The sequence below is a fragment of the Amblyomma mixtum genome, chromosome 7 (assembly GCF_055824585.1).
Source record: "Amblyomma mixtum isolate Tamu chromosome 7, ASM5582458v1, whole genome shotgun sequence".
Taxonomy (NCBI): domain Eukaryota; kingdom Metazoa; phylum Arthropoda; class Arachnida; order Ixodida; family Ixodidae; genus Amblyomma; species Amblyomma mixtum.
In genome coordinates this window covers 33,506,022-33,522,149 of record NC_143018.1, presented here as the reverse complement: position 1 = coordinate 33,522,149, position 16,128 = coordinate 33,506,022, and the positions used below count along the sequence as shown (strand labels likewise).

The 16,128-nt window shown below is 47.1% G+C and overlaps 1 protein-coding gene across 1 annotated transcript; it reads left to right on the top strand.

The window, feature by feature from the left end:
- Positions 1-139: 139 nt before the first annotated feature.
- Positions 140-15,857, top strand: LOC149335608 (uncharacterized). The gene is made up of 6 exons (XM_089553980.1): positions 140-169; positions 6,085-6,246; positions 7,673-7,918; positions 9,092-9,234; positions 10,082-10,190; positions 15,507-15,857. The coding sequence occupies exons 1-6, from the start codon at positions 140-142 to the stop codon at positions 15,855-15,857; spliced, it is 1,041 nt and encodes a 346-aa protein (XP_089410106.1).
- The last annotated feature ends 271 nt before the right edge of the window (positions 15,858-16,128 follow it).

Genomic DNA, 16,128 nt, shown 5'->3' with positions numbered 1-16,128 from the left:
TAAAAATAGAGCCCGCAGTTTAGAGTCCGCAGTTTTCAAAGTGTTCGTGTGCAGTGGTGGTCGGGAGCTGGTTCGAACAGTGCATTCGGCGACGTCTGAACACTCTGCGTGAGAGAAGTGCGGGTATTGAACCTGCAGTATGGCGAACAACAACGCACCCATTCCCGATGTGAGTCGATCCAGCTGTTCCGATTTGTCCGCCTAGAAATCATCGTTATATCTGGCGCATCCACTTGTTGAAGTATCTTTAGCGCTGCTGTTCTCACAATATTGCGCATGTTTGCCTGGTGTTGGAGGTCTGCTCAGATATTTCCCAGATTTTATTCAATAGCTGTTTTGAATAATGGAGGAAATCCCTCTTCCCACGTGATGGATTACACGTGGACGGTGCAGTTCTTAGTTAACGGAAATGCAGTATTAGGCGGATTTCATCTCGCGAGCGACAATTACACTGATTGAGAAAAATCAGCACACATATAAAATCGTTGACACTTCTTCCCGCATCCGGTACCTTGATCTCGATTGAATGAGAATACAGGTCGATCCTATACGGCGACCATTTTTCTAAAGCAGCAATTACATCTCTTCCGGAGATTGTCTCGTCATCAGTCTGACTACTACGACACTGCAGCCTCTCCCATGCATGACTCTCCTTGTTCTTTGACCCTGTCCCTTGCCAGCTGCAGCCACCGTATCCCCGGAAACCTCTGAATTCCATCCGCGCACCTGACTTTCTGGCGCCCCCTGCTTCGCTTGCCTTCTCTTGGAATCCACTCCGCTACCCTTAAGGACCAGCGTTTATCTTGCCTTCGCATTACATGCCCTCCCCAAGCAAATTTTTTCCTCCGTCTGGTTAGTCCGTCTCGTGTCCGGTTCATCCTGCCACGGTCGCTCGACGGCTCTGCATTGTACATAGGCCGTTCTCTTTCGGGTTTTATTTTTTCCGGAATTCGAGGCGTAAACACCGGGTGTTGTTTTCCGAGCTCTAAATCAGGATAAATATCGGGTTATTGGGAATAAATTTCCACAGGCAGTACCAGTTCCTTTTGCAAATACATTTTCGCGTACGTTACCAATCTCCCACTGAGCACTCCCGCATGTGAGGAAAATGGGCCTGCCTTTAGGTATGCAGTGCGAAAACATTCAGGATTTCGGCAGCGATTTCAAACGTGCCGGTTCTTTGGTTCAGGTAGTCCTTAATCGTGGGTAGCGCTTACTTCAGTGACTCGTGTAAGGCGTCTGATCGGCAGCCTTATTCTGGCTCCCCGCTTCTAAACTGCCGTCTTCGAATTTATCCTGAAATTCGCACTCCTCACAAAAGCATTCAAAGAGGTTTAAGATCCCCAGTTCCCCGTAGAGAGCAGTCTTGAATAAGCACTGAGTGTTCAAATAATTTTTGTGGCGTCTTCAGATTTGTGAATTATACAACCACCATCGTCTCCAAGTCCCGTTTTCGGGCATATGTCTGGTTTACAGCAGTTTTTAGAAAATGTGTTTTGGGCGCAAGTATCGGCTAAGATATGGGTTTGGACCGAGAACGATGCTGAAACAAAGTGAGTGCAGACAGGTTTGGAAGCGCCCCTCTCCCTCCCTGTGGTACTATACAATATTGCCTCAACTGGATATCAAAGTAGTCTGCGCTAAGATTGCGTCGGCTGGACCGCTCCTTGAGACTTGATGCGGTACGTGTACGAGACAGGACCGCACTTTAATTACTATTTTCTAGTAATTCGGAATACGAGTCATTTCCCTGGTAGAGTAATTCGGTGCTGTAATGCATTACTTTGGGGCAGCAATTTCACAGCCCATGTACGTAATTACTGCCGAAATTACTTTCACTGGGGTTTCTTGTATGTGTGCCTTCGACCCTCGTCTTCCTGGCCGGGCTTACGCGGCTGCGAGAGACGCATCGAGACCGGTTTTCCTAGTGGCTGCGTCACCTGGGGGCGGATGGAGTCCCGACTGCTCCTTCCAGAAATGTGTTTCAACCCGAAAGCGAGGGGAGACTCGGGGGCATTGTGGTTGCGGTGGACAAAGGTAGACCGACATGTAAGCTCGTGGTGGCGTTTCCGAGAACGCAGAAGCCCGAAGTGGACGAGCCGATTTGCTACGCTTCCTTCCCGCTTTCCTAGTGCTTCGGTCATGTAACTAACTTCCCGGAACCAGTCGCGCGACGTTTGTGACTCCCCAGTGTGAAGGCAAGTTCACACTGGCGAGTCGCAAACGTCGCGCGACCGATTTCGGTCAATTAGTGACGGTTTCCAAAGTACTTGTAAAGTGGGGAGGGAGGGTAAAAAATCGATTTAAGCCTGTCGCGCGACCTCCGCGACTCGCCAGTGTGAACCCACCTTGAATCCGCCTTAACTCTCAGCTGCGACACAAGGCGCCGCTACCATCGCGAAAGCTTCGATGCGCGAAACAGTGCCTTACTGCAGGCCCCTGGTGCTTTCCCGGAAAAGAATGCGGTGCAGGCAATCGACCAATCTACTCTCGCACTCGCATCTTTTGTGGGCATAGCTAGTACGGAAGCAAATTTCGCTAGTACGGAAGCAAAGAGAGCAAGGGAAGCAAAGGCTGTATCGACAGCTAACCAAAAGTACTGCACTTCTTGGAAGACGTTTCTTTTAGCATACAGATGTCCGGGAAGCGTAAAGTCCGAAAATAACCACAACGCCAAGCCGTCTGAAATGCAGGGGGGAAAAATTTTCAGTAGCCGAATTTGGTTACAAGTATCCTAGACAATGCGCATGGGACAGGTCTTGTGGAAGTGCTCTGCGCCACAAGTCGGAATAGACCTCTCCCGAGTGGAAACAACGTCACGTCACAGGGGCGCTCCCGATGAGCCACACGATCCTATTTCATCAGCGCTGTATTTATGGATGGATGAATAATAATGGCTTTGCACATTGTATCGGGTGGTAGCTTTCGCCACCTAGCCTATACTTCCCCCATTGTTAATTTATTTTTATTTTCGCTTTCTTTCACTTTCGCTCTTGCAATGTCTAGTCTGGCTATCCTTTTCTCCTCCAAATTCACCCCTCCCTTGATTTCCGCCACCAATACTCCTATGGCTGTTGCTGCCCCCTCTGGGAGGGCTGGGCGTAGTTCTGCGCACCTCAGAACCAAGTGCTCTATGGTCTCCGTTTTTTTCTACAAGCAGACCACAAAATATCCACTTGTTCAAATTTGGTCCTATACGTTTTTGTTCTCAGAGCCCCTGTCCTATCCTCAAAAAGCAGTGTACTGCCCCGCGAATTATCGAATAATCGCTCTTTTTTGATGTCCTGTTTTCGTGTCCTATATATGCCTAGCTCCGATTTTTCCTGCATTCTTTATTTCCACATCTTTCTTTCCGTCTCCTTTACCTCCGCTTTCACGTTAGTATTTTGTTGCGTCCCATCCCTCACCCGTAAATACCTCGTTCTTAGCTTTCGGGTTCTATTAGTCCATTTTGTGTTAATGCTTTTCATGTATAGATACTTGTACACAAAGGTCGGCTGCCCTTAGTCCAGGGCTCCACTGGAAGCTGGTGCCAGATGTGCTCGCCGAATCAGACCTTCTTGGTCGACTCGGCGGTCGCTGGAGAGCACTCCCTCCCTTTGCTCCGCACTCGGGTTTGTTATAACTGGTACCACGCTTATCTTCTGGCATGCCCACGGTATGTGGTACAGCGTGTGTGGATCTTGGCACCAAGGGCATTTGTCAGTGTATTGTGTGGGATACATTTTGTTGAGTACGTGTAGGTTCGGGTACGAGACCGTTTGTAGCTGCCTCCACGCGACAGTCTTCTCTGCTAAGGGAGTTGTCCGGTGGTGGATACCGCTTTCTGCAGCCCTTGTAATAATTTAGTATCGCCGAATAATCTTGGGGTACAGGTTCGTTCTCCTCGAGGTCGGCTACTTTGGATGCTCGGTAATAAGTGTACCCTCGAGCTATCCTGTCCGCCTCTCGGTTCCCTGTTACGGTTCGCTGACACAGCAGACCCTCTGTGGCATTATCGGAGAAAGAGCTCGATTTCATGGCATGACGGCGTGTGGCATTTTGTTATGTTTATTCTTCGTTCTATTTACTGCATCAGTAGTGTATATATACTCCTGATCTGCAATAAATCCGCTGTGTTAATAGTTAGCGCTTGTTCCGTCTTGTCCTTGGCCTGAGTTGTTCCCGCGCTATGATTACTGCGTTAGAATTAATGTGTTCCCCTTGCAGTGAGGAGCGGGTCTGACAAGTCAGACTTCTTTTCAACATCCTCCCTTCACTGCTCCGCAGCCGGAACAAGAAACAACCCACTCCCCTTGCAACGGTGACAAATGCCGGTGTCCCTCCTTGTTCCTAAACACGCCGTGAATCCGAAACGTGTCAGAGCATTTGTACGACCCCTTCGCACCCCCCCCCCCCCTCCCCCTTTTGCCTAGCACAAAGGAAGTTGCACTAGGCGGTTGTTCATCATGGCGACACCCTGCCCTCAGGGCAAATTTCCGACGGCCACTTTCCAGCGCCACTGCTCTGCAATGTCCCTTTTTTAATAATGCAACTGCTCATTCCATAAAAAAAAATTTCAAATGCTTCAGAGCTCTGACCACTACACGTCTTCGCTTGCGTGCAACATAAATTTCATAGTGATGTACGACTTGCAGGAAAGTTAACTTACAGGAAGGTTTCTTGCAAACAAAAACCTTCGTTCGCATGACGCGTTTTCATTTCCTGCCCTGCTGACTGAAGGGGTTAGCGCGAAGGGAGATAAGTCACTCCCGCTCCACTGTATTGTTTTTCGAAAAGGTGAGGGGGGGCTGGACCCTAATCTGCGTGAAACTGAGCTTCGGCGGTCACCACAAGCTTTCCACAGAGTGTAAAGGGCAGTTGTCGAAAGGTTACAATGATGCATTTTCTTGGCGAGTACCTGTCTCCGTAAGCTCCTCGCGTTCGCACCGCTGCTCTATTGCGTCCTTTCAACAACTTTCCACTCGTACAAATAAACGGGCATCTCCCCCTTCCTTCTCGATCAAGAATGCGAGATCACCGTGTGTGAACGAGGTTTTTCGGTTTGAAAAATTGTATACTGTAAGTTGTCAATTCCATTAATTTTCTTAAGGAATAGCCGAGTAAATTCATTACACATGCGCGGTTTTGAGAAAGAAATTAGTAATGTAATTTAACTGGTTTTCAAAAGTAGTCTTGCCATGTACGACATGTACGCAGTGGCGTGTCGGTTTCGCGAGATGCGCTATAATTGCGGTGCCCACTCTCGTATTGATGCAAACGCGGTTTATGGACTCTCCATCATCCGAAGTTGTGCGTCTTTATACCTGAGATGTCCTTGCAGTTGCGTGGTAGGAGGTGCAAGAGAAAGATCTACGATTATGGTTTAGGGCTTCTTTGAAAGAAATTTACTGCTGCTACCTTGACTCCAGAGAAATTTTGTGACCGGCCGCTTGGAAGAAAATTTTGCCATTCTTACTGCGTGGAATTCCCTCCATGCGGTGCAACGATCAGACAAAGGGATCCCAGAGAATGTCGGAAAAGCGGGCGTTAACTACGCAAAATAGTTACATTTGGCAGGTCATGCTCCGCGCTGCTGGCATAGCCGAGAAACTTGGGGCCTTGTGAACAGTCCTAAAGTTCGATCAACAAATGCAGCTTAATTCAACTGAGTTACACATTTTCTCTTGTGTGAAGTTGACATATTTTCAACCTAGGGACACATAGCTCTCAATCTACCTCGCCTGAATGTGACGGTGTATAATCCTTTACAATTCACACTCCTAAAAAATGTTATCAGCAAGGCATACATAAATTGCTTACTTGCTTGTGTCTTGCCTTCAATATGTCCTGTGTATCCTTTCTTCAATTTGCCGTTTGTAAATTGTACCAGATGAACATGATTAGAACCTTTTGGGGGTAGCTTACTCAAGCAATCAATGTGCGTATGTAAATCTTTGATCGTATGAGCATTTATCTTTAGCCCTGCGTCTTTTTCTGGAACGCAACAAAGCTGGTGAGCTAAACATGGGTCATTGATAATTCAACGACTGATGATTGTAGTTTGTGTTTCAGGCAGTGTCTTTTATTTTCCCTTCCTTGCAGGGCATATGGCCGATCCGACCCAATTTCATGAAGTCGCAACCATTTCTGGAACCCTGGATGCGGGCTTGCTGCGTTGACTGGATGATATTCACCCACGAACTCGTCGGATTATTGCCAGAGACGCTCTTTCTGGCGGTCCTATTCATGGATATCTTCTTACAGGTTGGCAGGTCTCCTACTTTTACCTTTGAATATCGTTATTCCAAAGCTGCGCCCAATGCGACACCTCTTTCTATTAATATTCAAGGAGTTCGAGCATATCTAACCTACTTAATACTAAGTGATTAGCACACTGCAGGAAAATTACAAAGTTTTGTACCAACTTTGTCACGGTCATTTGAGCGTAACAAAAGAAGCATACTCTCAGGAGGCGTTCGGCCACCCTTCGAGAATTAACAATGCCCATAAGTCTTCTTGTCCCCACCACCTCTTTTTAGGTGACATATACACTGCCATCTATTGTGCATCGCAACTCGGTCGGGGCTTTCATAGAATATGTTAAGTCATGAATGGACATCCTTATCACTGACGCCCATGTGATGATGAACTATTTGTTTCTATTTATTTGTGCCTACACTTGTTCTTCTTGTTCGGTTCACTATTTTAATTACTCTGCGTTTTTATACCCTCCTGGGTAGGCCCGAGAAAGGCCTGCAGTATTGGTAAATGAATTAATTAGATGCTATAATTAACGCGAACAAACTCAAGTTACCATGTAAGAGTTGCTCAGTCAACATTGTGCGACTGTACCAGTTGCTCTTACTGACAGCATTCAGTAAGAGCTGCGAGTGCAGCGGCCGGGGAATTTTAATTGTTCTTATTGCAGTAGTTTATCCATCTCGAGCTTAACCGCGAAGTAAGTTTGTCGCCACTATGCAAGGTGCAACTTTTACCAGTACTGACAGCGCTCAATGTGAGCTGCATTTGCAGTGGCCGAGGTATTTTAGTCGCCCTCATGGCGCTATAGTCAGAAGGAACGCCTTCCAGCCAAAGGCGTCGACCCATTTTCGGGACGCCGGGGTTAATCCGATTAAGCCGCGGTTATTGCATACTCATCTTGTGCATCCTGCACGGGGATCGGTTAAGAAGGACGAATCGGCCGACGCCATTGCCTGGAGTGGCCACTTTTGGGGGCATATCTACCGCTTCGTTCTCGAGTTGTAACCGACTATGGTTGAAATACAAAGCGAGCCTTTCGTTAAAGAAAGAAAACTTGCATAGAACACAACCTTGGCTTCTTCAATATCGTAGACCTCTTGTTAGGTCCCGCTTTCCCCGCCTTAGCATTGCCTATGCTCAAATAATTATTAACGAGCCGAGTAGCAAATGCTTCAGACCCGAAGGTGTGAATGATGTGAAGGAACTGTCACTTGTGCTGCGCAAAAGTTTCGCCTTATTTCGATTGTGACGGTAGCATGTACCGTGTGTTGCAAAAGTTTACAATCCACCGCGCCGTTCATTTCAGTGGCGCGGTGGGCTGTAAACTTTTGCATTAGAAGGTACATGCGCCTTCAACCTTCGCCGCAACCTGCGAATGAGGAGGGCTTCCTCGCGACCGTGCTCAGTGTTCGCCTTTCCTACATTTCAGGAGAGTCGACAGATACCCTTTCGGAAGATGGACGTGCTCTGGGCATCTTCACTCATGATAGCGGCCATGATTGAGTCCGAGGCAACTGAATGGCCAAGTGAATTCATGAACACGGTACACGGGGTACGAGGCATCGAAGAGGAGGATATGATGGAAATGACGCATGAAATTCTCCATGTGCTCCAGTGGTTTCAGGCATCTCCCCTCTCCGTGCACAAGCTGCGTAGTAACTGCGATGAGGCTCAGGTTTGTTCATGTCTTGCTTGGGGCTGCGTTCTTGCCGTGATAGGGTCATTAGGGGATGATGCTGTCCGCATTGTCTTTGCGAACACAGTGCCCTTGAATAAGCTCTCAATAGTGTTGCGGGATGCCTAGGAGTTAAAATTTGATTTGCCGCGTTTTCATGCCTTTGTCTCTACTCGCGTAACTTTTGCGCACTGAAGTGTCGCCGCTCTTCAGTCGGCCTCCCCCACTCGGCCCCTCCTACGGCTGCCGACGCGCGAGGGAGTTCCCCGGGGGGCGGAGCTCCCGGCCGTGGCCATTGTAGCGGCGTGACGTCAGACAGAGTTGACGCGGCGGACCAATGATAGCCCTCCGCTGCTGACGTAACGAGCGCTGCATGTGGATTCGGACAAAAGCTTGGCACCGCTGGCTTGAAAAATGTATTTTAACCACATGCGGCTGTCCGGTTTGACGGCGGCGCTGCTGCCCCAGACTACTATCGAACTTTCGATTCTGGAATCGAGATGAATTCGGCCTGCGACCAATGTTCTAGCGACCTGGTCGAGAAGATTTCATCAGAGTAGCTACCCATCCTTACGGGCGTTCGTGTGCGACGCTCGTTATAGGCCGAATTTGCAGTGCATACGCACTCTCTGAGGCGTTCTGGGTAGAGCTGTCTATAGGCAATACAATGCTTACAGACTGCCTATAGACAGTTTATAGATTTATGGCCGTACACTTTTGGCAAACTTTTCTCTATAGACTATGAATAGACAAAAAGAAATATCTATGGAAGGCAATAGAGTCTATTAGAAATAAGGACAAGGTTCTTGGGCACCTGTTTTATTTCCGAGGGAACTATGCAATATTGTAAGGTATTGTTATGGAAATACTGGACGTAATGGTCCACTCTTCCGGTATGTTGGAAAATCGCTTTCGTCAAGTGGTTAAGACCGCTACAGAAAACCAATGCAGAACATTAAAAGCAAAAAAAAGGCAAGCCTGCTGAGGGAGAGATTTAGATATCGATTGATTGTTACAGTGAAATCGTACGCGACATGTGAAAAAAAAAACTGTATTCACCAAATATCTCCTGTTGAAAAGTGCACCCGTCCAGAATTTCTGGGTATGTGTATTACCGGATTTACTCGCATAGTGAGTATTCCTGGCTACCATCTCTCATCTTCCCCTCTGCAGGCTAGCACAACAGAGGAACTGACAGCCATGTTCATTCTGGAGGTTTCCGTGATGAACCACGAGATGGCTTCGGTGGAACCATCACTGCTGGCTGGTGCAGCTGTGTACTTGATGCTGCTGCTTAATGGAAGGCCAGCAAGTTGGTATGTAGCTGAGTTCCTTCTTTTTTCTCAGTAGCTCTAAAAGTTTACGGTGTTAAAGCTTTCTAAAGTATCCCTGTGCAGGAGTTGTGTGGTGTACGTTCAGTTTTGTGCATTGTGTGCGTTCAGAAAGATCCGCCAGTCTTCTCTGAACGCCATTTTTGAAATTCGACCCCTCGCCTACATTGTAATTCTGCAAGAAAAAAAACGAAACACGGTGTTTGAGTACTTTCATATGGAAACCGCCGCGCGTGATGAGAAATGTGATTTTAATTAAAAGTCAATTTCAAATGCTTGCAGCTGTAGGTAGCGAATCTGCCTGGTATGCTATATTGTAATTCAGCTGAAAATTCGGTGTTGACAAATATTTCAGCCAATAGAAAGATAATTCTGAATTTTTAAGTCAAACAATCATTTTATATCACACTTCTGAACTTTCAGGTCATATTGACTAAACAACAAAAGCAAGTATTTCTAGTGTTGCGCACATTTTCCACTGTCGCATGAGATTTGTATCAACGGTATTCTGGGATTCTGTGGGATTGATTCCAGCTCGATTTTGACTGCATTAGTGTGTTCTAATAGAAGGTGCACGTAATAAACAGTGGTGACACAGATATGTCATTCCGTAAGTGCATCTTTTGTATGTGTCGAAAACGATTGGTATGCTATCTTCCTCACCAGACAGTTGTTGTCGTCATCAGGATAGTTCCCAGGTATTCAGTGTTACATAAAATTTAAAGCCGCTTGCCGAGAGAGACGTCCTAGAGCTGCCTGGGAATCGCAGGTCTCACAAGCTCAGTTTGAAATAGTGGATGTGAGCGCCAAGCGCAATGCTTTTCCTTTGCAGTTGGGACCTCAAAATGGAGTTCCACTCTGGTCATTCAGCAGAGAGCCTGTGGCCCTTAGTGAGGCAGATGATCAGGATGACCTTGGACGCATGCGAAGATGGAGATTGGGTATGTATTGTATTTACTTTTTTTGAGCGTACAAATGTAACGATGCATTGCTTATTGTTACCGAGAGTACAAGTCCGTTTCTCAGTCCCTACTGATTTGTATTATTATGCATAGAAATTTCTTATGTGGTCTTTCGTAAGGATTCACTTGCAGGGCCAGTGATGGCGCTACGACACGGCAAGCATGAAGTAAATTTACCGGAAGCGTACTTTTGTACTCGCTTAACTGCGACGGTGTCATTTATATGCTCATAATTACTCGTTATACACTTCTAAGACAACCCGCCGCGGTGCCTCAGTGGTTATGGTGTTCGGCTGCTGACCCGACAGACGCGGGTTGGATGCCGGCCACGGCGGTCACATTTCTATAGAGACGAAATTCTAGAGGCCCGTGTACTGTGCGATGTGATTGCACGTTAAAACACCAGGTGGTCGAAATTTCCGGAGCCCTTCATTACGGCGCCCCGATAGCCTGGGTCGCTTTGGGGCGTTAGACCCCACTAAACCAAACCCAAAACTTCTAAGATAACTCTCCATTCACTAGACGCGCCTTTATTCACCTGTAACAGTGAAACCCTTGTCTTTCCTTGCCACCGTTTTAGTTGTGTGGTGTTTTGTTTCCAACGAAATTGATCGGTTGCTGGTTGATTATTTTTGCAAGTAATGCATAAATGCGTGTAATAAATGATAAAAAAAGCTCTCGTGGCGCAGTGGAATCATTGCCGTATCGCAGGCCCGGCTTTTATTCCCGTATATACCCATTTTCTTTCCTTATTTTTCATTCACTGACAGTTGGTACTTTTTTCAGTTATGAATTGGTTTGTGGATTACGGTTTGGCTTGTTGGATGGCTATGGATTAGAGTGTAGATTGGCTGTGGAATGGTGAATGGGTGCCACATCCTGTCCACGCTACTCAAACGCCATAAAAGGCTTTCACCTTAAAATTCCCGCATGTATATGACTGCATGTGTTTGTAAATTGCGCCAGCATGGGACGAATATCTGACGTCGTTCTTTGTTGCAGGCTCCATGCGACAAGTACAGACAGTCTAAGTACGAACGTGTAAGCAGCCTCACGCAAGACCAGGCAGCAATCCTTTACAGGATGGCACGGATTGAAGGACTGCACACCCCGTCCACTATGTCACGCACCTCGCCCGAACCCGCCAGACTGCGTCTGCTTGTTCCGTTGAAACGCCCGGCGATTCGGATATCCATGTTAACTCACCGCGGCTATTCTAGTTCACTGTACCGCGGCTGAGAACTTTGTACGGATAATGTCATATTGCATGCAGTGCTTATCAGAACATGTTGCATGGGGGAGGTTTTTGACAGCGCACGAGGAGAGCACTGTGGACGTCTAGATTAACTTCGATTCTTATCTAAATTTTTGTGATGTGTAATAATAAAAAAGTGCATGCTATCAATTTCAGGAGCCCCCGCAGTGGGTCACATGTAAGAGTGAAATAAACATGGTGGATAATTTTCAGTCCTTTGTGTTTGTGAAAAACCATTTAATTGACCATGATGATGATGATGTCGCGGTCACATCCTTTACAACGGGAGAACATCTGTTATCAGAGTCCGACAAAAAAAAAAAAAGCGGAAAAGCGAGCGCCACCTGTCGTGCAAAGAGGGAAGCTCCACCGGACCTTTTGGTTGGAAAGTTGTTCCCGAGCAGACGTGTGCAAGGCAGCGTTCAGCAGTTCTCGTGCGCTTGTTGTGTTGTTTTAGTGTTGTTTATTTGCCGGATACGTGCGTTTGCTAACGAAATAGGATGACAGAGGAGGAGAACCTCCCATTTGCGTTTTTAGAAAGCGAAGATTTTTCGCGTGGTAGCCTCAAATGTGTGGCAAAACCTCCACTCCACCATCTCCGCTGTTGGCCAGGCTTATCGCGGCTGGTCCTTCAAGGAGGAAGGTTACGTCAGAAACTTGATGATGAATCTTGAAGCAACAACGATGAACTAGATTTCCTGAGAGTGGCGCGTGCGCGTTGAATACCGGTGTTTATGTGGCAACGGCATGGTTCGTCGTTAGTAACGGCCTTCCTTGTCGTCGGTTTCTCGTCACTGGTACGCTTTCTTGATAGGGCATTAGTTGCTGCTGGGCACACTTAACTGATTAGTAACCGAGCCCCCTTATGTAATACCCCCCCCCCCCTCCCCCAAAGGCCTTTAACGGTCAAATAAATGATTATGGTGACCCGTTGTACTATCTGAATAATGGCTCGTGCTGATACGGCAGAGCGTTGCTTTTTGCGTGCTGACGGTTGCGCTCTGCCGTGCTCCCACTGTTCAGATAGCATGGCTTCACATTGTTGGATTGCTGGACATTGTTGTGTTCATACTAGTATATATTCGGTATATACGCACGTGCGTCCATGGCAAAACTCTTCTAGAACCACCGAGCTGCGTGCACTTGGCAGCAAGCGCGAAATACAGCAGGAGCATCCGAAACGAGCTGGGCGGGAACCTGAGCTTTTCCTTGGTGAATGAAGTAATTCGTGCAGCCGTAGGCCAAGCAATGAGCTGGCACCATATTCAGGAATTTTCGACACCTATTTCGACACCATATTTAGGAATGAGAAGTGAGACTCCGCAAACATGCAACTCATGGAAGAGGTAAGTTTTGCAAGTGTAGAATAGACGTGATAGAGTGATCGATAATGCGAAGAAATTTTTAGAGAAAAATGGGGCTGGGACACGATTCCTCAGACCCTCGTTGGCTGCATTTTACTTTTTCCCGGCCGTTTTATTGAATCTGCAGGGTTGCGAAAAGCATTGAACTCTTCTCGTAAGCAGCAATGACGGTCTTAGTAATCTGTGCCGTTCTCTGGCTTGCTCCATTCTGCCGAGCACTGCCCCTCAAGCCCATTGTTGGCTTGGGCAGGCTCGTATGTGTACTATGTAAATTTTTTATGTAAATATTTTTTATATATTTATTAAGGGCAGCAAGATTTTCGCTATTGGATGGGAACTGTTTTTTCGAGGATTCATTAAATGTTCCCATTCATAATTCCTTAACATCGATGTAATTGTGTGGCGGCGCGTTGTGGCCACCAAGCATCCATATACAAATTGTGCGCTGCAAAGCGGCAGCCGACAAAGAATTTATCCGACTTTTTTTTCAATAACAAAAAAAAAATAAATGAATGACGTACGATTAAGCTTCGCCTTTAGGAGTGGAACGCGACAGCGTGTTGTAGCGCTGCCAGCGAGTCCACGGAACTCGACCATCCGTTCGGCGCGATGCGTCGCCCGTTGGAAACACAATTGAACGCATCGCGTTTTGAGGAAGGAACCTTTCAGGCACCGCGGCGGCTGCGTTTTGCCTCGTAGTAGCGAATCAGGAGAATAAAATAAGACATCGGTGAATGAAAACAATCCCTACAAAACGGCTGCCCTGTCGGGTATGAAAGGGATCATGAAAGTGAAAAATTATGCGTGAGGTAGCTCTTTATGTCAATTTCCGTCAACACAAGCACGTGAACTGCGTCACACCAACTTGCGAAACAAACTCATTCCAATGCTTATGATATTTACCTGCACAATAGTGAAACTGCATGTGCTTGCAACAACGTAAAAAAAGCCATAATGTACTTGCAGAGGAATACAGAAAACGCCAGCAGTCACCCGAACCAATTTGCTGAAATCAGTGGAGTGGGCCAGCCGAACCACCCTCCTCTGGCCGACAGCAGATTCGGCCATTTCGAACCCACACAAACTTCGAACCCAGTAAAGATCCCAGTAAACATTTCGAACGCAGTAAAGGCCCTTCATCAAATACTCCGCGAAAAAATTGAGGAACAACCTCTGCGAAAACTTCTCGTGCTAAGCTATAACCAGGCATCAGGCGCGGAAGCTGAGGTAAATCTTTTCAAAGCAGGTGCTGTTCTGTTCCCATGCACTGGTGGGGGAACAGAATAGCACCTGTTTTGAAATAAACGCAAATAAACGTCCTTGTCAATGGACCATCCGTCAGAGAGGTACAAACCTAGGGTTGTATTTATAAACAAATGGAAAGAGTAATGACCCACTAATTAAGCTAAAATGCCCCGCGATTAATCCGCCGAATAGCTATTAATCCGCCGAAGAGCTATAATGGAAGACAAGTGGTAAGAGAAGGAGATTTATGTCGACCAGTGCAGGCCTGCAGGAGAACTTTTTGCTGGGCTAGTTGGTCCTGCTAAATCTAGCCCAGCAAAAAGTTCTGCTTGACTACCTTTCTTATACAGTGGGCCCTTCTCAGCGCTCGTTCCTGTTCCTTCTTCGTTTCGCCTTCGGGCTACTTTCGCGCGTTTTTCACTTATGTCACAATCAACCAACTAGCCCAGTTAGAGGTTCTGCTTGACTTCCTTAGCGTAATCCAACATGAAGTAGAAAATAACAAAATAATAAAAGAATTTAGCATAGCAGAAAAGGAAGCGCAAAATTATTTCTGCCGTTAGAGCCGAAGCCATTGGAACGGCTGTTAAAGGGAAACTGCATATGTTTTATAAATCAACGAGCTTAAGAGGGTCGATTGTGTGAAACTTGCAGGTAAAGCACGCGAAGTCTTTTTGTGCTAGCACTTGAAATAGTGAATTAAGCGCCGATTAAAATCCGGACGCCCTTCAAGCTTCTCCGCAGCGCACAGCGCCAAGTGGTGGGGCGCATGGTGACGTCATCGAAAGTATCAGTACATTTCCAACGCACAAACGCTTGCTTTGAAGGAAAAAAACCAACGCCACCGAAGGCAAACCTTGTCGAGAGTTGTTTGGCAGCGTCTAATGAGTCAGGGCAGGGTGTGGCTGACGACAGCTGTAATTTGAAATCATACCTTCCGTGACGTCACGCTGAATTTCCCTGCACCCCTTCCATGCACTGAGGAGAAGCGCAAAATTCAATCGTCGATTACGTCACTATTTTAAATACTAGTGCAAAAACACTTGGCATGCTTTACCTACAGCCTATATAGATTTGAATCCTCGAATATCGCGTAATTCTCAAAAAAGTGCTGCAGTTGCTCTTTAAGGAGAGTATGATGAAAGTAATTTTTTTTTCTTGAGATGGCTTAGTTGATGAAAATCACGAGATATGATAAGCATAATAAGGAGGCGGGACTTCGGTATTTTCGTTCCTGGTGGGCAGATGAAGAATTTCAAAAAGCTGGAGGGAAAATGACAGTTGAGAATTTTGGGTCTTGCCTCCGTCTCTTGAGGCATGGGAGACATATGACTGGATGCTAATCCTATAATGATCCTGCGAGATTGATTTCATTGCTCTGCGTATCGCTACATTCATAACTGTGGTTTCTGACGCGGCGTCCTGTCGCAGGACTTTTGGAAGGCGATCAGCCCCCGCGAAGACTGGGGCCCCAAGGGCTACGAAGACCGGCGACGCTACCGGCTCTTCATGGTCGAGAAGGGCTACATGAAGGCCGAGGACGCCGAGAGGCTGAACGAGAGCGAGAGGCCCCAGCGCGAGCTCGAGCTCAAGCTCAAGGCCATCGAGGACGCCAAGGAGGCAGCTGCGAACAAGGCATCGGATAAGCCGGAGCAAGAGGCAGCAGCTGCCGGCGAGGGCAAGCAGGAGCCGAAAGCGGAGGCCAAAGCCGAGCCTAAGGCCGAGCCCAAGGCCGAGCCACCGAAGCCTGAGGCACAAAAGCCCGAGCCCCAAAAAGGCTGAGATTTGCAAGTCGATGAGAAAAGGCTGGTTGCTTTCAAACTGCCTGAGTGTCGGGGAACAAAGCGGAACGAGTCGTAGCGCCGTTTTGTTTCGTCAGGGTACCGAATCGTTTGCGGAGCATACAGTATCTTGGCGGGACCCATGCAGCTTCTTTTGTAGATTTATATTTGCAATGCTTAGAAACTTCTCGTGTCTGGCGTATCACTGATAGCACGCTACATTCTCCAGGTGGGCGTAAAATAAAAGAAAAAGAGGAGTACTACATTCTGAT

Bases quoted from the DNA above. Each gene is read 5' to 3' on its own strand.
- LOC149335608 (XM_089553980.1), top strand. From the start codon at position 140: ATGGCGAACAACAACGCACCCATTCCCGAT. The intron at 6,247-7,672 runs GTTGGCAGGTCT...CCTACATTTCAG, and splicing joins TCATGGATATCTTCTTACAG to GAGAGTCGACAGATACCCTT. The intron at 10,191-15,506 runs GTATGTATTGTA...GTCCTGTCGCAG, and splicing joins CATGCGAAGATGGAGATTGG to GACTTTTGGAAGGCGATCAG.